At 38.5% G+C, this 21,251-nt stretch overlaps 1 protein-coding gene and 1 long non-coding RNA gene across 2 annotated transcripts in view; one reads left to right on the top strand and one right to left on the bottom strand.

The window, feature by feature from the left end:
* Positions 1-21,251, bottom strand: part of ALG13 (ALG13 UDP-N-acetylglucosaminyltransferase subunit) — a 61,043-nt gene that overhangs the window by 9,005 nt on the left and 30,787 nt on the right. The window contains 13 exon segments of the mRNA XM_058714165.1: positions 6,699-6,864; positions 8,340-8,411; positions 11,855-11,910; positions 12,013-12,045; positions 14,502-14,622; positions 14,950-15,106; positions 15,293-15,406; positions 15,839-16,085; positions 16,757-16,884; positions 17,919-18,019; positions 18,543-18,607; positions 19,727-19,835; positions 20,836-20,911. Coding sequence (XP_058570148.1) covers positions 6,699-6,864; positions 8,340-8,411; positions 11,855-11,910; positions 12,013-12,045; positions 14,502-14,622; positions 14,950-15,106; positions 15,293-15,406; positions 15,839-16,085; positions 16,757-16,884; positions 17,919-18,019; positions 18,543-18,607; positions 19,727-19,835; positions 20,836-20,911 — 1,445 coding nt within the window.
* On the top strand, positions 1,788-6,813 carry LOC131502930 (uncharacterized). The gene is made up of 3 exons (XR_009257259.1): positions 1,788-1,992; positions 2,506-2,680; positions 6,658-6,813. It is a non-coding gene; the product is annotated as an uncharacterized LOC131502930 (long non-coding RNA).

The following is a 21,251-nucleotide window of genomic DNA, read 5'->3' as shown; positions in this document are numbered from 1 at the left end:
GCTAGATGAAATATCATATTGCTTTAAGTTTCTATACCTATTGTTATAGTTTAAAAACAGTATTCATGGGGCGCCTGGGTGGCTCAGTCGGTTAAGGGTTCAACTTCGGCTTAGGTCATGATCTCACAGCTGTGAGTTCGAGCCCGCATCGGGCTGTCTGCTATCAGTGCGGAGGCTGCTTCCAATCCTGTCTCCATCTCTCTCTGTCCCTCCCCTGCTTGTGCTCTTGCTCTCTATCTCAAAAATAAACAAACATTTAAAAAAAAGTTGGATAAACAACTCTTTGGGGGTGATGAAACTGTTCTCTCTTGATTGTAGTGGTGGTTATACAACTCTATACATTGTCAAAACTCAGAGCTGGGCACCAAAAAAGAATTCTTACTGGATCTAAATTAAACAGTAAAATTTTAAAACTTGCTCAACTGTTTTTAGTTTTATCATGTATGTAGAAATCTCCACTTTCACAGTTTTGGAAGACACATTTAATTTTTAGAGTAACTCCAAATATTCTAAAGGCTTTACGAATTTGTTTTCTATAAAACAATGGCTTCTTCAACAAAGCTCTGCTTATATTCCTTTTAAACTAGCACTCAAATCACACCATTTCTTAAAAAGTAAATTAGCAATTAGCTAAAGATACCAGAATGTGATTATGATCACTAGGTAAAAACCAACTACCAGACGTAGAGATAGCTAAGTTCATTCTCACAGACCTGAAACAATCCAATGCAGAAGAAATCTGGAGGTTACTTTATCTGAACTCACCTTCCCTGGAACTGCATTGTGTAATATGCCCCCTAAGAAAAAGCTTTTAGAATTTCCAATTGCTCTGGAGATACAGGAGCATCTCATTTGCAGACTTGAAAGGGCTTTATAGGTTTAACAGGTAAAATTTAAGGGATAGCTCCAAAACAATGCAAACAAACCTCCCTAAAATATTAGTGGAGGGGTGGCTGGGTGGCTTAGTCAGCTAAGTGTCTGACTCCTAGTTTCAGCTCAGGTCATGATCTCCCAGTTCATGGGATCCAGTCCTGTATCACGCTCCACACTGACAGCACAGAGCCTGGTTGGGATTCTCTCTCTTCCTCTCTCTCTCTCTCTGACCGCCCCACCCTGCATGCATGTACACTCTCTAAAAATAAACTTAAAACACATTAATGGAAACAAGTGTAGTGCATTCAAAATGCTTATTTCCCCTGTCCATGAATCTACAGTCTGTTTCAGGACATCTCAGAATATGAATACACACAGTAAGACTCAACTTCTCTATACGTCAAAGGGCAGGGACTTGGGTGTAGTGAGGTGCAAAATTTCAGGGGCCACCAAATTAATGCCAAAAATATTCATAATTAGTAAAATATCAAAATTCTAAATAAATATAGGATCTAAGCCTGCATTTGCATGATCCCAAGAATGACTGCCTTACTCAATTCATCCTCTGAGCTGACAGCTCAGAGCCTGGAGCCTGCTTCAGATTCTGTGTCTCCCTCTCACTCTCTGCCCCTCCCCTGCTCACACTGTCTCTCCTTATCTCAAAAATAAACATTAAAAATACATTTAAGTATTATTTACCTTGATTACTGTGATTTTTTGGCATTCCCTTAAATTGTGCACCCAGGGAAAATGAGTCAATAGTCCTGGCCCTGACAAAAACCTTGGGGACAGTAACAAAACATAGCAGTATTTAATGCCTATGAGGAGATTCATACTAAAGGCAATCATGGCATCTAACTGGTTGGCAGATAAGTGACTTCACAATGGAGGATGGGGTGGGGCTGCCACGGAGACACATGAATAACACAATGGGAAACATGAGTTGATTCATCTCGAGGAGTGAACGGAATGTTAAAGAGCAACTAAAAAGCAGCCATGACCTAGTAGAGTTATAACTGGGGTTGAGAAGTGACTCAAAGAACAAAAAGAAAATAAATGAAGGTAGCAGACATTTTTAGGAACGTCAACAAAGAACACAAATCTGGCATTTTAAAAATGGTAAGCTTTGAATAAACTGTGCATACATGAGGCATTCCAATGCTTGATTCATCAGTCACTTGATTTTCTTTTAAGTTCAGCACCCAATGTTTTTCCTTGCAATTGGCACACGGTAAAACCGGGGTCTACATTTAACATTTTCAGTGAAAAATTTCTCTGGTCATCAGTATCATATATTGAATGTTTTTGTTGTAGGCACTGTGCTAGTAAGTACTTAATTTTTAAACTATCAGATACAGAAAACAAATCAAAACGAAGTATTTAAGGTGGATACTATCTAGATCAAGAAATAAGACTTTGCCAGCCACTCCAGAAAACTTGTGTGCCCCACCCCAATCACAAACCTCTCTCCCCACCATATTTTAACCATTTACCTTTCACAGTAATCATTCCTTCATGGTTCTAGGAATTTTGTCACCCAAATGTGTATTCCTGGTTTTTTAAAGCTGATATCCTGAATCTCTTTAAATTGAATCTATTGATCCTTTCTCCATCCCTGTCATTTCCTTTCAGTTTTTCTTTTGAAGAATCTGGGACCTGTGACCTGTTGAGTTTCCCAGAGTCTGGATTTTCCCAATTATATAGTGATGGTATGTTTCAACATGTTCTTCTGTATTTCCTGCAAACAGGCAGCTAGATCTAGGAGACTGGATCAGACTCAGGATTGATTCCTTTGGCACATCTATAGGTAATATTTCTGCAACCTTCATAGCTACTGCTGTTTAACACTCATTCAGTAAGGAATGCAAAATGATTATCTTCACTGATTAGTTAGAATACTAATACGTAAGAACAATTCTCCTCATCTACTATTTGGTTACCCGGTGGTACAGTTCATAGAAGGTAGGCATGATAAATACTTGATTCTTTCACTTTATTTTCCAGTTTTTAAGAAAATGAACTGGTTTCTCATCACCCTCCTAAGGTGACCAATTTTTAAAATATCATTAAGAACTTTTAAATTTAACATATTTGGTCTGTTCCAGTCTGCTTCGATTATCACTGTTGAGGCCCAAATTGTTATGTCTTTGGTCAGTTGAGAACCTCTTTAAGATGGCTTCTGAGTGCTTTCTTACATGGCTCCAATACTCTGGTAGCTTCTTTGCTATCAGGCATGACGAAACGATAAAGGCTCATCTTGAACATTTCCCACCCAGACCTGGAATCAGCAGCCATTTCTCCACAAAACTGTTTTTGTTTTTTAAGTGAGAAATGACATTTCAAGACCACAAAATCAGTGCTAAAAATATTGTTTCTGGGCCCTTTCAATGGACAGAGCTGGTAAATATGTACACATATATCTAAATATAAAATACCTGAAGTTATATCGATACTTCCAATTCAAATTGGACACCATAAAAGCTTTTCTTTAGCCTTATTATATCCATATTACCTTCCTTCCATACTGAGACTCCTGGTTTGCAAGGACATAAGGGGTAAAATTAAAATATCCCACACTTACTCATTTTAGTTGACATTACAGCCTCAGAATAAGAATCTGATTATCTAAATAAAAGAACCTGATGTAATTATTGAGTATTAAAAATGCTTGGCAGATGGTCTGTCAATTCTCCTATTCTTAAAAACAGCTATAGGGATGCTGGGTGGCTCAGTTGGTAAGCATCCGACTTTGGCTCAGGTCATGATCTCACGGTTCAGGAGCTGGGAGTCCCGGGAGTTGGGAGTCCCGTGTGGGGCCCTGTGCTGACAGCTCGGAGCATGGAGCCTGCTTCGGATTCTGGGTCTCTCTCTGCCCCTCCCACGGTCACATATTTTTTTTCTCTCAGAAATAAATTATTAAAAATTTTTTTTAAATAAAAATAACGATATAAGCAGTGCCTGGGTGGCTCAGTCGGTTAAGGAGTTAAGTCGGACTTCATTTAGGTCATGATCTTGCTGTTCTTGAGTTCAAGCCCTGTGTCAGGCTCTGTGCTGACAGCTCAGAGCCTGGAGCCTGCTTTGGATTCTGTGTCTCCCTCTCTCCTCTGCTCCTACCTACCTCTTGTGCGCACACACTCTCCTTCTCTTTCAAAAATAAACACTAACAAAAAACTTTAAAAAGTAGCTATACAATATCTGCCTTGTCCAAACATAAGGTTATCACTATTCCATAGTCGACTGTCTACCTCTTAGCCCTCATTTTGTCTTCATTCTTTAGGTAATTATACGTTTAATACTTCCCATCAGGTCTTATTGTTGATATCCTTAACTTGTTTTGGTAGTCTAAAAGTCAACTCCTCTGGCACACTGAAGTCCATCTAATACAACTTTCAGTGATGGTAGAAATATTCTGGATCTCTGCTGTCCAATATGCTAGCCACTGGCCACATGTGGCTTTGAGCACTTGGCATGTGGTTGGTGCAAGTGAGGAACTGAAGATTTATTTAATTGCAATTAACTAAAACTTAAATTTTTACATGTGGCCAGTAATTACCCTGGTTGACAGCATAGCTTTAGTAGATTGTTCAGGAAGGGCTCATGCAAATAATATCCTCTGAATTCTTACTCTCTTCTAAATTAAGTTTGGTTGCACATAAAATCTTTGGTTTATACGTTGCTTATTTTAAATGTTACTCCATTTTCTTCTAGCATGAAGCACTTCTGTGAAAGTTTGATGCTTATATTTTACTTCTTTTATATTCCATAGACTCTTTTATCTGGACAAAGAACTTTCTCTTTAAAGACCACTCATTTTACTAGAATACCTTGGTAGGCTGTTTTGAATCATTATTCTCAAATATACAGAGTGTTGCTTCAGTATATAGTTTTAAAGATTTTTAATTTCAGGAAAAGTTTTCTGAATTATAGTTTTCAGTATTTGTTCTTTTCCCTTACTTTGGTTTTCTTCTTCAGAGACTTCTATCACTGATCTCCTTTGCCTAATGTTTAACATGTCACTTTTGAATCTTCATCTTCCTTTTCTTCATTTTCAATTCCCCCTCCCCTTCTTCCATCTTTCTTTTAAAGTGTCATCGGGGGGCGCCTGGGCGGCTCAGTTGGTTAAGCATCCAATTTTGGCTCAGGTCATGATCTCACAGCCCGTGATGAGCCCCACGTCGGGCTCTGTGCTGACAGCTGAGTCTGGAGCCTGCTTTGGATTCTGTCTCTCCCTCTCTGCCCCTACCCTGTTCATGCTCTGTCTCTCTCTCTCTCTCAAAAATAAATTAAAACATTGAAAAAAATTACAAAAAAATAAAGCATCATCTTTGTATATACCTGATCATGTCCTTTATAGTTCAGTCTTCAGGACTGAAATGACTTTCTGCCATTTCTAATGCTTTCCTGTGTTGTCACCTAATTTGAGTTTTTTAAATTCTGATTTGTTATTTTTTTAAGTTTTTATTCGAATTCCAGTTAGTTATACTCTAATGTTTTAGATTATCTGATCTTTAGCTCATTCTGAAATAGGTGTTTGTTTAGTTGCATTAGTGAGCACATTTCTTGACATGTTTTTACTGCCTATACACAGGTTATTCTTTTTTGTTCTTAAAACATCTTAGTATAGGATTTGACCTTACTGCTTCTTTGTTATGTGAAATTATTTTTCACGAACTTTAGAATGAGGTGGATACAGGATTGTTCTGGTTTTTGGTAGTGTTCAAACCCAAGACTGCTTTCTAGGATTCCTTGGCTCTGTTCTCAGCTTCAGTCTGGATAGGCTCTTTTCCCTGTCCTGATCAATTCTGATTCCACTCCCAGCAGTTTCTCCCCAGTGAGGAGTACTATCTTAAAAGGGAGCCCTGGCAGGTCAGTTTTGAGAGTTCTTAGGGGCCAGATTGCTCCAAGCCCTTCATTCCCTTTACCATGTGCCCAAAGCACTCACCTAGTACTGGAGAGGTCAAATCCCTTCCCAGTCTTAGGTGCTCCTTCCGAATTGGCTGCCCCAGTTTCCAGTGAATTCTTTTTAGCTCTTTTGGGGTTCTCCTGTTCCCAGGTCCATCAGACAACATCCCCGATGCTTCCTTCCATCTTCTTGCTCCCACATAGAAACTGATAGCATGCAGTCCTGGGACTGGTGGTTTGTTCTACCTGCTTAAGTTTTGGGCGTGTGGGGATACCTTGTCACCTAATTTTATTATAAATGTTGTCCACGGGTTTTGGTTTTGCTATTTCCATTTTTATTTGAAGCCTCAGATTAAATAGCTATCCTGTTTTTGCCACCACCTTCTCAGAATTCTGAGAGCATTAAATTGTATTAACTCATTAGAATTTCACAACCACTTCATAAATTGGTACTATCAGTACCCCCAAGCTACGAAAAGGCTCGATAACTTGTCCAAAATTACATAGCTAGTGAGTTGCAAAACCAAGAATCTAACCTAAATTTCTTAAATTCTAGAGCCTATATTCTTTCATGAGAAAATGATTATATAAAAATATATGTCACAGCAAACTTTTCAGGAATTCTGTGAAGTATGAAACACCTCTACTTTCATTCCTGTATAATAAAACTGAAAGTTTAAGAAATTAGTAAAGTCCTCGAAGTTTCCAGCTACAGAATCGTATCAAAGCCAAGATAAATATTGAAATCCTGGCTCTCAAATTTCAAGGATTCCTCAACTACAGAACATACGTTATTAAGTAGGTTAAACTAATTTATTACTAGAAATTAAAGTAGCCCTATCTAATCACTATAATTGTCGTTCTATGCGTGTTCACGAATAGGAAAGGAGGCTTCCCCAAGTCGGCAACCACTAACAACCTACCCGGCCTGCCTTGCATAGATGGAGACATGAGTAGAGGCGGTATAGCATTCTGTGAGGAGGCTGAAGCGGTACTACTAGCTTCATTAGCTGCTGCACAGCTAGGTAACACTGGAGCCGGAACATTATTGGCACAGGAAGCTGCACCCGCTGCAGAATTTGCCATCACCTGTAAGTGTAGAAAAAAGTTTTAAAGTTTAGGGATTTCTCAAACACCAGGAGGCTCTTTTCCGATCCTCTATTTCAGGATACAGTGTATTTTGATAACGACAACACTGAGAAATTAATCTTTATGTAAACCCTATATAAATAAGAAGATTATTTCTTTTAGGAGACCACAATTACCTTTAAGATTTGTAAATTTTTAATTTATTATTTTTCTGAAAAGGTGATACATTAATAAGATTCAAAAATCAAGTATGAAATTATATACAATGGAATGTTTCCTTCCAACCCCTATCCTCCATCTGCCTAGTTCCCCTCTCCCCAAACAGGTAACCTCTGCATTTCCTACGTGTTATCCAGATACTGTTACGTTTATTTTTACATGTGTGTCCATTTCCCCCATGCTAATGCACTTTGTTTTTAATTTTTTTTAATAGAAAAGGTACTTTGCTTTTTTGCGTGTAAGCTTCATGTGACTGCAATTGATTTGTCTGAGTAGGCCACAACACTCAATACAGTGCTGTGCACAGAGATATGCTCAACAAATAACAACAGACCCTTCTTGAACACACTGTTCTCAATGCAGTCTCCATTTTCTTACCACCCATCGCTGTGTGGCTGCTACCCGTTCTGGTCCTCAGAAACCAAATTCAAAGTCACCAGTGGTCTTCATCGCAACATATCCTAGTAGAATCTTGCTAGTCCTTATGTTGCCTGACCTTTTGGCAGCAACTGACACTTGACTGCTCCTTGAAACATTCTCTTACTAGGGCTTCCAGAATAATACACTCTCCTCTCCCCACCCCCTCCTTGGCTATTCCTTCTCTACCTATCTGCTAAAATTTGGTGATCTACAGGCTCTGTTCTGGATGCTCTTCTCAATCTCTTCCTTTTCCCAGGATGATCTTATTCACTCCTATGGTTTCAGCTACCTTTTTGATGCCAAGTCTGTATTCTTCACATTTAAGTTTCAGCAAATGACCGAATTGACAGCGAATTCATATTAATTTGCTTATAAGAGGTTCGGAATAAAGAGACTATGAGTAGTCAAACGTCAACACACAGAATGTGTCTAGAACACAGGAGATTATCAATTTGTTGAATGAATTTACTAAGCACTGTGCCAGGCACCACAAAGTACAATAATAGTTAAGATAAGGATATATATATATAAACAACTTCTTTTAGGGGAGCCTGGGTGGCTCAGTGGGTTAAGTATCCAACCTCGGTTCAGGTCATGACCTCATGGTTCGTGGGTTCTAACCCTGCACTGGGCTCTGTGCTGACAGCTCAGAGCCTGGAGCCTGCTTTGGATTCTGTCTCTCTCTGCCCCTCTCCCCTACTCACACTCACTCTCTCTCTCTCAAAAATAAACAAACATTAAAAAAGGTTTTTTAAATAAGATGAAGGGCAAGGAGAACAAAAAGGAAAAAAGTCATTTCCCCCCAACTGATTGTTTGAGAACACTATGAAGATTACCTTCTGGGGATAGTTGTATGAGGTAACTGTGTCCTGAGGAGACATAGAACATGGTCTTCTGTCCTGAAGAGACTTTAATGAATACAGAAGTATAGTTAAATAAGGTGAATCAAGAAACCAAATAGCACATCGATAAAAGATCTGCTTTATTTCAATATCTTCTTAAATTAGGTGAAAAGTGCTCTGTCCTGAAAGTATTCAGATTTGGAAGCAACTACTAACAGAACATTCCAAAAGGTATCACTGTAGTGCCTGATTCAGGTGATTGTGCTATTTCCTATCTACAGAGATCCTGATCATATCCAATTCTAGTCCAATGTAGGTACTAAAATGTAATAGAGGACTGTAATTTAAACATTTCTCAGTGGCCTTTGTTGCCTTAAAAGGCTTCGAAATCGGTAGGACCAAGAACAGTGTTGCTAAAAGAAAGTATTCCAAATAAAGATGCAGCTTGGTACAAGGGTGGATATCTGGTTATTCAGCTGTATCCTATCTAAGCAGGATGGAATATACTCCAAGTAACCACTCCCCTCTGGTCCAAGACCCTCTTTGTGAAAGTAAAAAAGATTTTAAAAGGCTCAGAGCTAAGCAGGACAAATAGTCATCACAACAAAAACAAAAAACCTAGCAGCAGAAATTGGCTTAATAATGAAAGTAACATAGAGGGAATCAAGGGAAGTAATCGCAGAAAACAAGAGGAACCACACTGTGACAAAGGTGAGCCCAAGTTAACGTGGATCTAAGACTGCACATTTCTAAAGTTTGTGCTCAAGTACACCCAACGCACCTGCCAAAAAGCAAACTTTGGCTTTGGCTCAGAAAGCCCAGGGTGAATGTTAAACAATTCTACAGAAGGATTCAGTTGAGAGTTGGGCACAGAAATAAGAAGTTTCAATAAATGTTCAGTTTTGTTACAAGGCTCTGAAGCCTGGACATCTTTAAGTCCTGCGTTGAACCTCTCCCCACAGCATGCTGTGATAAAAATTACTTAAAAACTTGCTACAGCGTTGGTGACTGGGGTGTGGGAGTGGAGCACATCCTGAAGGGACTGAAAGTTACCCGGGATGTATGATAATGGAAATTCAGAACAAAAAGGAACATGTGACAAATGATAAAGGGACAGAAAGAAATTAAGTATCTACTCTTGTCAAACTGGATGGTGAGATTTTTGCTTGCTTTTTCACTGGAGTGAAATCACTAGGGTGGCTATTTAAAGAAATGGCATAAAAAGCCGACGAGGAGAATAATAATGGCAGAGTGGGGAGAAAAACTATTCCTCTAGAAGGGACAAGGAAAGGGAAGGAGAAATAAGGGGAAGAGAATCACATATCATAGTTCTCTTCATTCCTAAAATGTATCACCTGAACAGTGAAAACAAAAATTCAGTTATGTGAAATTAAGATTTGCCATAGTTCGAGAACAAAGTTCTCTGTTCTAGAGAACAAGTTCTTAAAAATATCCCAGTTCTCCTTCGGGGTACATGGTCAGCTGATCTTCCTGGCCCCATCTTAAGTTAGGTGTGGCCATGTGATACATCTGGTCAATGAAATACGAGCAGAAGTATTAAAAGCCAGTGTTCAATTACCTTATTTAGTTCTCCAAAGTACCTGTGAAAGCCCATGTCCATTAGTCTGGGTCCCCTAAGTGACTATGACAAACAAAAGCCTGCTACCAACCTACACTAGACACAGGATTAGCAAGAACAACTGTCCTGTGTTAAACCACTAAGATTTGGGGTGTGTGGGGGGAGTGTTACTGTAGCATAAGTTAGCTGTACTGAAATGGTATTCTGGTAATTAGAAGTAGGGTGCTACTGTAACAAAAATGTCACTTGAAAAGGAGATTATGAGCTTGTAGCTCCTAGGGGAGGTCTGGAGAACAATGTTCGTTTTGTGTTTTGATTACTGTTGGCAGAGTTCAGCAACCTATTTTAAGACAGGTGTGTATAGAAAAAGTAGTTTGTAGGCAGGAATGAAACGGAATAGAGAATCCTTGAATACAGAGACTTACAGGGTTGAAGAGGTAACTGCTTCAACCCCAAACTGTAAAATATAAAATTGATTAAGTGCTTTGGACAACGAAGAGCAGTTAAAACTTGGCTTTGAAGCAGAACTCAAATCACTGTTAAAATCTGACTACATTAAGATATCTCAAAGCATGTGTCCAACTAAGGATGCAATATCCATTGAATCCTTGCTCTTGGACAAAATGGCTCACGGAAAAGCCCCTAAAAGTATGGTTCCTCCATCCCTGAGAAGCCCAGGTACTTGCAATCAAGTAGAGACAGAGAGAGAGAGGAATAAGAAAGCAAATTATAGCAAATCTAAGTAGTATATCTATAGAACAAGAAATGTCAGTATGGCTACCGGCATATAAAACTAATAGGAATCAAACAGAGAAGCAGCATAATAAATTAATCATGCAGCCAAAGACACTATGAGAACTAAAACCATCCAACTGAGATAAAACAAGCCTTGGGCTCCAATTTTCTTTGAATGAGAAGCAGGCTGAGAAAGCTCCTCAGCTGCCAAGAAGGACTATTCTCCAATGCCTACTTCAAATATGGCCAAGGAAAGAAGGGCCTTGGAGCAACCAAGAGCCCCAGAAAGCAATGAATCAGAGAGCCTCTCCAGGGAAGAGTCCCCATGTCTAGGTTGTCTGTCCAGGATGTCACCTACAGGCCATGAACTGTGTTTCTCCCATTTTCCCCTCTTTCTGAATGGGAATTTTTACTGCCATTCTTCAGTTGGCTCCACCACTGTAAATTGGGTGCGTAGGGATGAAATAACTTTGTATCTTTGGTTTTAGGCCTCCAAATGAAGATGAGCCACATCTGGACCCAATTCAGAGAACACTACACATTTCCCAGAAACCTTGGGCTCTGAGTTTAATTACACTGAATAAGATTTCTAGATTGCCTCCCTTGAGGTGGAAGCAAGTAATCTGCCTGTGGGAGGGAGTTTGAGTTGAATGTTGTGGTCCTTAGTGCTGTTAAATATTTCAAACTTTTTGACTTTCAGGCACATAGAAATTAGACTCTTCAGTGGAGCATGCTCTGGCAGATGAAAAAGTAAGTGACATGTGTCATCTCCAGGTGGAGGCTGTTATGAGCCAGTGCATCATTCACTACCCTTTTAATGGAGCTTCTATCAGCCCAAGTCCCTGAGCAGAGCCCTCCTGTAGATCTCCAGTGGACGTGAAGCAGAACCAAGAAACAAACTTTTGTTATGTGAAGTTACTAAGACTTGTGGCCCACTCTTACTGAAAAATCATAATAAAATCCCCTAAAAAAAAAATCATCACTGCCAGTGTCCGAATTTCCTCTTATATCAACACATTAGGACGATCTCTAAATACATTAACACCAGGGTCTTAATTTCTTCATCTACAAAATGGGAGTGAAACCCTACCTCATAGGGTTGTTCTGATTTAAATATATTTCTATATATAGCTCTGAGAACAGTGCCCTAGTACACAGGAGACAGAAGTGCTTGCCATTATTATGAAATACCTACCAAGTTTGCTGTAGATTCAGTTGTGCTATAAACACCTGAAGTTTCATAGTCTGGTTCTAGAGAATATAGCCAAAGTAAAGTAAAACATGAGCATTATTTTACAATTTAAAATTGTATAAACAATGAAGAATGTCAGAGTATATCTAGATCTCACTGACCTGAAGGATAAATATAATCTTCATGATATCTCCCTATAAAAAAAGACAGAAGAAGTGTTTATGTAGGGCTTTTCAGCTCAGCAGAGCCAGATGGCCAGCACTTGCTTTTTCTCAAGTTTTATGGATATATATTCAAAACTAAAATGTCTATGTCCTTGAAACAGGTGATTTGATCTTTCATACCAGTTAACAGATATAGAAGCCAGGGACTGACAGTAAACAGGACAAATTCCTCCTCTGAAAATTTCCTTAGTTCTTAAGAGTTCAGGCAGAGGTGAAAAACCCAGAGCTGTATCCAATCTTTCCAGTCAAGCAGTAGAGTACGATGATTAAATTCACTGGCTCTGGAGTTAGGGCTGTCTTGATTTGAATCCTGACTAACTTATAGAACTTAACATCACTTTAAGTGGGTTATAGTGCATCAATTTCTGCACTATAAAACAGGGGTAACAGTACCCAGCTCATAGGGGGTGAAAAGAACAGAACATGGTGCTTAATATATATAGTAAATGGTGTCTGTAAAGTACTAAGTATGACCCATAGTTTGCTTAAGTAGACATTAAAGGGGTGTATCATGCCTCATCTGTTTCTCAGGCTGTTTTAAGTAAATAATACTTTTAAAGTTGGTTTGTTCTCAGAGGATGGCTCAGTGAACTAAAGTATTTTGCTTTAAGACTACAATACCATTGAAATGCAGAGAAAATTAATCATCAATTGGACAGTTTTCCACCAAATAAAACCCCACAGGTCAAAACTGGATTTGATTCTTAAACATGTCACTTATCAAACACATACATGCAACCACTCCAGACAGCAAGATTTACAGTGGGAACAAAGATTTGATTACTCTGAATATGCCACTACAGGTGAGCAGTATATCTGAAGGTACCCACCAAGCTAAAGGGAAAAGACAAAAGGGTCATGCTGAGTAGAAGAGCAGAGAACATACACCCTTAAGCACATGCATGCACATGCATGGGGACAAAGTCTTCACAGATCATTCTTGTGCTAGATGTTTTGTCCTCATTAAATTCCCAGAAATACCTTTTTTCTTCTACATCAGTAGTAGAAAGAAGAACATACAAGAAAATAAAGAACTTGACTGCTAAGTCAAGTCACTGAGACTGCCTCACACTGCCTTAATCCACCCAATTCCTCCAGAATTATTTGAGTAGAATTGTCGCTTACGGATCATTTTATGATAAAATGGTAAAAATAAGCACACCCCATAGTGAGAGACACCCTAACAACTGTTAAGAACATACATATAGGCTTTAGTGCCAGACAAACCCAAATTCAAAAGTGATCTCTGCCAATCTCAAAAGACTATATATTGCATGATTACACTTGTATGAAATGTCCAGAATAGGCAAATCCATTGAGACAGAAAACAGATTCGTGGTTGCCTAGGGCTGGGGGGGAAGGGAGGTTGGTGCAGAAAATGGGGAGCGGCTAATTAGTACAGGATTTCTTTTTTGGGGTGACAAAATGTTCTAAAGTTGATTGTGGTGATGGTCATTCACCGCTGTGACTATACTAAAATCACTGAACCGCACACTTTTTAAACAGGTGAATTATATGCTATGTAGATTATATCTAAATAAAGCAGTTATAAAAAAGTTAAATCTCTGTCACTTACTAAAGGTATGACTCTGGCCAGGTCATTTACCCTCTGAACCTCAATTTCCTCATATAACAAACAAGGGTACCAAATTCCTTTGAGGGATACAGTTAAATAGATTAAATTATAAATATACTTAGTACAGTAGATGACCAAGAGGATACAATAAATAGTAAAGTTCTAAGTCAAGTAGACTTCTTCAGGCAAAGGCTGTTTTATAGCAGTTTTGTACAATAGAAGCTAGTCACAGAAAAGCCTAAAATATACAAACAAATGGTCTTCACTGTAACAGAAGAAGTGCCTTGCTCATAAAGAACAGATGTTTCCTATACCAAAATCCCACCAAATCAAAACTCACTAGGGGCGCCTGGGTGGCGCAGTCGGTTAAGCGTCCGACTTCAGCCAGGTCACGATCTCGCGGTCCGTGAGTTCGAGCCCCGCGTCGGGCTCTGGGCTGATGGCTCAGAGCCTGGAGCCTGTTTCCGATTCTGTGTCTCCCTCTCTCTCTCTCTGCCCCTCCCCCGTTCATGCTCTGTCTCTCTCTGTCCCCAAAATAAATAAAAAACGTTGAAAAAAAAAATTAAAAAAAAAAAAACAAAATTCACTAAAAGACCTATGCAGAGAGCTGAAAATAAGTTATAACAATGTGGTGGCCTATAGAAATAGATGTCTGGCCTTCTGAGAAAGACCAAGACATCTTCAAAATCCTAGCAAAGCTCTGAGACAAGAACTGAGAACTCATTCAAAATGAGCTACTGGTACAGTGTGAGACCCCAAAACCAAAACCTGTTAAATCTACTTCACAGCCCTGATGACTAATGCCACAAGAATCCTCTTTTAAAGAGACATTTAACTGTAACTGACTCACCATTGTGACTCTGGCCACTGGCCCCTTCTGAGTTCAAGGTCTGTTTGCCTGAGCTATGTCCTCGCCTTGCAACACAGTATCGCGAAGCAGCAGGAACCAGTGTGGAGGGCCCTCCATGACTCTGTACCAAAGACACACAGTTCATCAAAAAAAGCTGTATTTTAATGTACTTTAGAATCAAAATATGTGAGAAAATTATCAAGAAAACAGAAAATATTAGCCCATAAGGCAAGTGTATTTGTCCACCTCTACTCCTTTTCTCTAAAAATAGCTTTAAAAGTTCTCCTCTCCCATCTTTAAAAGCTCTAAGATAAAAGCTCAAGGTTTCCATAAGTGTTTTATTTGCAGTTTGTTCAAAGAGCTAAAACATATCCACACTGCCTTTACTTAAAAAAAAAAATAAGAGAAAAAGTAAACAGCTTTTTGATTAAAGCTTTGACCTACTTACAGGTAAAGTTGGATAAGCAGTCTCATCCCCTTCCTCAACTTCATAAAAGGTAATGGTTTCTTCTACGCCCCTGGGCATCTGTCCATTCTCTGGGGCAAAGCTATACTGGCACTCCTTGTTCATGCAATGCATCTGGCGGTGACTACGTCTAAAGGAACTTAAGTAGTTCAGAGAAAAGGGGAAAAAAGTTAAAATATGGTATGGTAACTTGTTCCAAATTTCTAAATAACTGTTCAAACATCTCAATGCTGACACTAAAAAAAATTTAATCCATGTATTTGTCACTCAGCAATGAAGCCCAACTTGCCCATCTTCTGATTTTCAACATTTAAAATTCACTTACCGAGATCTATAGGAGAAGTTATCATAGCCCTGGCAACACCTTTTACCTGGGCCAGGGTAAAAACCAACTTTAGGGGCTTCCATGTTATGCCTGTTGATAAAGCGAGATGAATCCCTAAGAATGAAGGGAAAGGAAAACAAAACTGTTTATCTAGTAATTGGCACTTAAATAGAATTATTTATCACGTTATCGGCACTTAAATAGAATTAACACATTTTTCTAAAAATATCCCAATAGAAAGAGCTGTTCTGCCCTCACTACTTGTATTAGGCCTATCCATTATTAGTGGATACAGTGCCATATCCACAACACTCATCTTGATAGCTCTAGCTTATCTCTTCAACCATTCCGTATTTGTTCAGTGAGAATACAATAAATTCACTTGAAAAAAATTTAAGTACACATCAGTTCCATCCACTAAGCAAAGATTATAAAAGAAAGCTAAACTATTAAGATATTTCTAAATTTTACTTTAATTCTGTCTAGGAATTGTTCACAATACCTAAACAGAGATGTACACTACCTTGGAAGTCAATTAAGCCTTACCTGGGCATCCCATATCCCCGACCCTGTCTCTGAGGTGGATGTTGAGGATGGAAATGCTCATTAGACAGGACATTGGCAGCTGTCTGTGCGTAGTGCACTGAAGGGTCGTGCCCATAATGCATGCTGTGCTGAAGCCTGGGCGGGAGGAAGGCGTCTCCCCTGCCGTAAGCCATAGTCACATAAACCTCTTTTCCTCTAACTTTTTTGAACATCTTCTTCCGTTGCTTCATGTCCATCTCTGACATAGCTTTCAGGCAAACAAAGTAGGAAACAAGCTTCATAACCAAACCAAGAGATCCAATCCCCCCCCCACCCAAATGCCTAGAATTTTTAAGGGAACAAACCAAATAAATACAGGAAGGTAATGACTGTATTTTTTAAGGATATACTAGGTCTTCCATTTGGAAGGGCAAAACCAGCAGGCAATTTCCCCTATCAATGGACATCTCCACACTATCTTTAGTTCAGGTGGCTTTGCTCATCAAAACACAGTCATTCGGTCACCTACATTACTTATTTTCCCAGAAATTATGGTTACTAATAGAATGTCTGCTTCTGTGAGGTGTTTTCCTAGTTCTCTGAGAAATCTTTTCAAGTTTTAGAGTCTAAAATCTACTCCAGCTTGTTAACACAAAGCCCCCTGAACAGCGGTTCTCTACCAGACAATTTTGCCCCTCCCCACCCTGAGACCCATGTGGCAATGTCTGGAGACATTTTTGGTTGTTGCAACTGTGGGAAAGATGCTACTGGCATCTAGCAGACAGTCAAAAGATGCTAAGCAACCTACAAGGCATAGGACAACTGCACACAGCAAAGTTTTCCATACCAAAATGTCAGTAATGCTGAACTCTACCTAAGAACAAGACTTCCGTTAGATCTTAAGAAGGGGTAAAGAATAAAAACCTTCAGTATACAAACCCATTTCTGGGACATAGCCCCCGGAAATTTTCTGGTAACCTCTTCCTTTCCGACTGGGCATACCACTCCAGGCAGGAACAGGTGTGACTTGGGTAACTGGTTTTAAGTTATCCAGTGGAACAACATGCCTTAAAATTAAAGATACCACCATAAAGCCCCTGCAACACAGACTTAATTTTCACTGGATATACATACCCTCACCCATCCACTTCATTTCAAGCATTTTCTACTTAAACTTGTTGACACACTTGCTACCCTGGTGAGGTTTTCTTTTTAGGTTAGAAAACCTAAGAGTAATTTGTACAATTTCACAGCTATTTGTAGCATATATCACGTTCCAGAGGAAAGACTGTGACAGACTAGTCTACAAATATTTGTTGCCTTTCCTTGGAAGAGGATGATAGTTTCCCATCCCATTGACTTCAGGCTCAGCCATGTAATCCACTTTGGCCAATAAAACACAAGGAGATGCTTTAAGAACCACCACGTGGTTTGTCATGTTCGCCTCTTTTCCCTATGATCATGGAAATGGGTCTAGATAGAGCCTTTGATGGCCTGGATCCCCTTTTCTGACACACTATGAAATGCTAAATGAACACAAGAAATGAACTTGTTTTAAGCTACTGAGTTTTTGGTTAGAAGGGCAGCTTAATCAAGTCAAATGGTTCTCAAAGTGGACCAACACCATTAGTTATCACCTGGAAATTACTGAGAAGTTCAAATTCTTGGGCCCCATCAGATATACTGAAACCAGAAACCCTGGGAATGGAGTTCATCAATCTGTTTTAACAAGCTCTCTAGGTAATTCTGGGGCATGTTAAAGTCTGAGAATTACCAGACTAGCTTATCTTGGTACAGGCAGAAGCTTGTTTAGCAAACCAGCTTTCCAATTAGTATGAATGGTTTTATACCAGAATTCTGTTGTATTTAGTATTTCTGGTAAGTTGACTAGAGCGTAGGGATTTGGAAACTTTTATATACAAGTATACTGAGATTTCATATTTCAGCATATGCTTTTACAATCTGAGATAAGTCATCTTAAGCTGGTACCAGATGTAACTCTGGATCTCTTACTAGCATCCTGGCAATTCTCAATTTACTACTACAAAAAGGCATCAAGAGCCAAAGATTTTAGTAATACAACAAACTATTGTATTCTTACTTTTCTGCCAATTCTTCAATGAAGACTGTTACGGAATTATTCTCATTTCCAACTTCTTGAATATGAGCATTATAGTATCTTCCACCTGATTCCAAGCGAACCTGAAAGAGAATAGGAGACAGTAAACATACATCTAATCTCAAGTCTTTTGCCAGATCTGGCTTCTGACAAACAAAAATACAACTCCTCCCCCAGAGTACAGTGTCTACTTATCAAAGCAGTTGCTAATAAACACTGCCAGCCAGTCTGGCTCAACAGATGTGGCACATGATAAAAAAGATCCTTACATCATCTCACAGAAGCTTGTAATTAAAATTTAATACAACCATTAAAAAATTTTTTCTAGCATTTTGTAAATGAGCTTTGTTGAACTAAAACCTTGGAAAAACTAATTTTTTAATGCTTATTTATTTAGAGAGAGTGAGTGAGCACGAGCAGGGGGAGGGCAGAGAAAGAGAGAGAGAATCCCAACCAGGTTCTGTGCTATCAGTGCAGAGGACGACGTGAACCTCCATCTCATGAACCATGAGATCATGACTTGAGCTGAAATCAAGACCTGAACACTTAACCAACTGAGCCACCCAGGCGCCCCCAAATTACTGAGTTTTTAAAGGACGAACTAACCTGACACTTGTCTCCCAAATAGTACTGTCTCCCAGCATACTCCATGTAATCAGTTTTTTGAAGTTCTATTAAAAGAAAATGAAGATTCAAGCTCAACTGAACTGGTTCCTTTCCCATTTTACACCATTTAATTTTCTACTTTACGTTTACCAGTGTTTTTGACAATGCTACTACTATAAGCTGAAACCTGGGGGCAGGACTGGTGGGGGAAGAGTCCTAAAGGGTCATTCCATTACTCTTGACAGGTTATTTCTGTGGTTAATTTAAGGAGACCTGCCAAAATAGTTTGGTGCTATAAAACACAGGTGGAAATTGGGAGGCTGTAATCTTAGTTATACCAATGGAAACAACTTGATAGTATCACACCTCAATGAAAAACAAACACTACATAGTTTCTTCAAAGCATCTTATTATTTTTAACAACTTATTGTGTCTTCACCTCATTCTAGATCATTAGACTGCTAATTATACCTAGGTTCACCAAGGTTCAAGAAGTTGAATATGAAACATTAAAAGGCTACCTTGAAGGCAGAACTTTAAGGGCAAATTTGAATAACTTAGTTCTCTTATAGGGAGTCATAAACAATTACCTATTTCAACAGTTGGCAAACTTTCTCTGTAAAGAGTAAGTATTTCAAGCTTTGTGGGTCATACAGACCCTGTCACAACCACTCAATTCTGTCATAAAACTACTTATAGACAATTGAATTTCAAATAATTTTCATGTGTCAAAATACACTGTTCTTTTACAATTTTTTCTGCCATTTAAAAATATAAAGACCATTCTTAGCTCACAGACCACACAAGAACAGGTGGCAGGGAAGATTTGTTCTAAAGGCCAGTTTGTGGACACCTGACCTATTCATTTATCAGTGAGTAGTTTTAACACTTTAAATCTAAGATAAGCTTATTTACAGTTACATATTTTGGGTACTCAAAGTAATCTAAAGGGTATCTCCACAGTCTTTGCAAAACTAAAAGTCCCAGATAAACATCGGAATCTAAAAGATCCTTCCCCACTTCTATGTTTCCTCTTCTCGATTTAAAATCATGTATTAAGTAAGCTAAAAAGTAGAAGGCTGTCCTTTATAACAGTACATTAAAAACATCTCATTAGAAATAATTTGCAAATTTTTTTCCCCTGGAGGTCAGGATTCAAAAGCATGCTGTCAATATTTCATTACCTTTTCTGCTGTCCAACCAAACATCAAATTCTACATTACGATAGATTTCTGGATCCAGGGCTTTAAGCACCTTATACGGGAAGAGCATCTTTGATGGACTCTCTGGAGACTAAAACAAAAATAATCATGCTACAAAATCATCATCCTTAGCTTCAAAGTTCCTTCTATGAAGAAAGAAAGTTGTTTTTTTTTAACTATGTACATATGCCTCCCTTTCCTTCTTTATTAAAAAAAGAATGAAATGCCACAGTAAGTTTTGTTGCGTATTTTAAAAATCAGGAGATTAAAGAAGCAATATGCAAATAATCTAAAAGGTTTTAGATGGCAGGAGGGAAATATTGAAAGCAGCCAACAATTTAGGATATATCTCACATAAATCAATGCAACACAAAGATTAAAGATTCAGTCAGGCTATTCAATAAATCTCATCTTGATATACACAGAGAGGTGCAAGTGTTCTTGTACCCTAAAATCACCTGAAAATTCTATTTCATTTTGGTCAAAATCTGTTGCAACTTTCAAAGGAATTTCCTTTTTCTTCTGCTTTCTTAGAATTTCACCATATCCAGTAGTTACTGTTCCCAAATTCCCAGAACTTGGGGCATAAATAAACATTATTTTAATAGTATTTGCCCTATTGAGCTAGCCTCAAACTAAAGGTCTGTCTGCTTGATTTTAGGACTATAAAGACGGTAAAAATTTCTCCTGTTTCTTCAAACAGGATTATTACCTATTTCCTTTGAACAGAATAGGGCAAGCATCACATACTTTAATGACAGAGAAAAACCTCAGCATCCATAAGATTCATCACAAAGTGTCTATTACTGAATTTGTAATATTTAATTTGAAAACAACAGCTTCTGAAAATTCTAAAGTGTTCAGAGATTGCTTTGAAAACAATCTATACAATTCCATTAAGAATAAATACTCAGACAACATTAAGCACCCGTTTTACATTTTAAGATTAAAACTTCCACAAAGGAAAACACGAACTCCTCCCCCACCGCATATAACTAGAATGTAGACTGCTTGACCTTAACTTAAGGCCTTTTAAGTTATGATGCTACAAGCCAAGATTATGAAAATTCTTTGCCTAGAAAATTTCAAACCTTTGCTTCTTCTGTTCCTTGATTGCACCCCTCTGGTATATTTTCAACATTGCAGCAGGCACCCAACTCTTCACTCCTAATTGAAAAGATTTAGAACAAAGAGCTTTATATAAAGGCAGTAGCTGAGTTTTAAGTCTAATGACTATACCACCACCTAGTGGTAAACTAGCTCAAGGTCTAAAAATGAGGCAAATAGTTTTTCACCCCAACATTTACATTCATGCTTCCTTTTTATTAGGATGTACTACAATGTACTTAAGCAGACTATCTCCTATATTTCATACCTCCATCTCTTAAGATGGTCCCTATGATCTTTGCCTCCTGGTGTTCACATCCATGTAGGATTCCCCTACCTCAAGTTTGCTTCTTAATAGATAAGATGTATATTATTATTTTGCATAAAAACGTAGTGCCTG

Source organism: Neofelis nebulosa, chromosome X (assembly GCF_028018385.1).
Source record: "Neofelis nebulosa isolate mNeoNeb1 chromosome X, mNeoNeb1.pri, whole genome shotgun sequence".
In the NCBI taxonomy this organism is placed as follows: Eukaryota; Metazoa; Chordata; class Mammalia; order Carnivora; family Felidae; genus Neofelis; species Neofelis nebulosa.
Note: the sequence above shows the minus strand (reverse complement) of the source record. Positions and strands in the feature narration are given on the sequence as shown.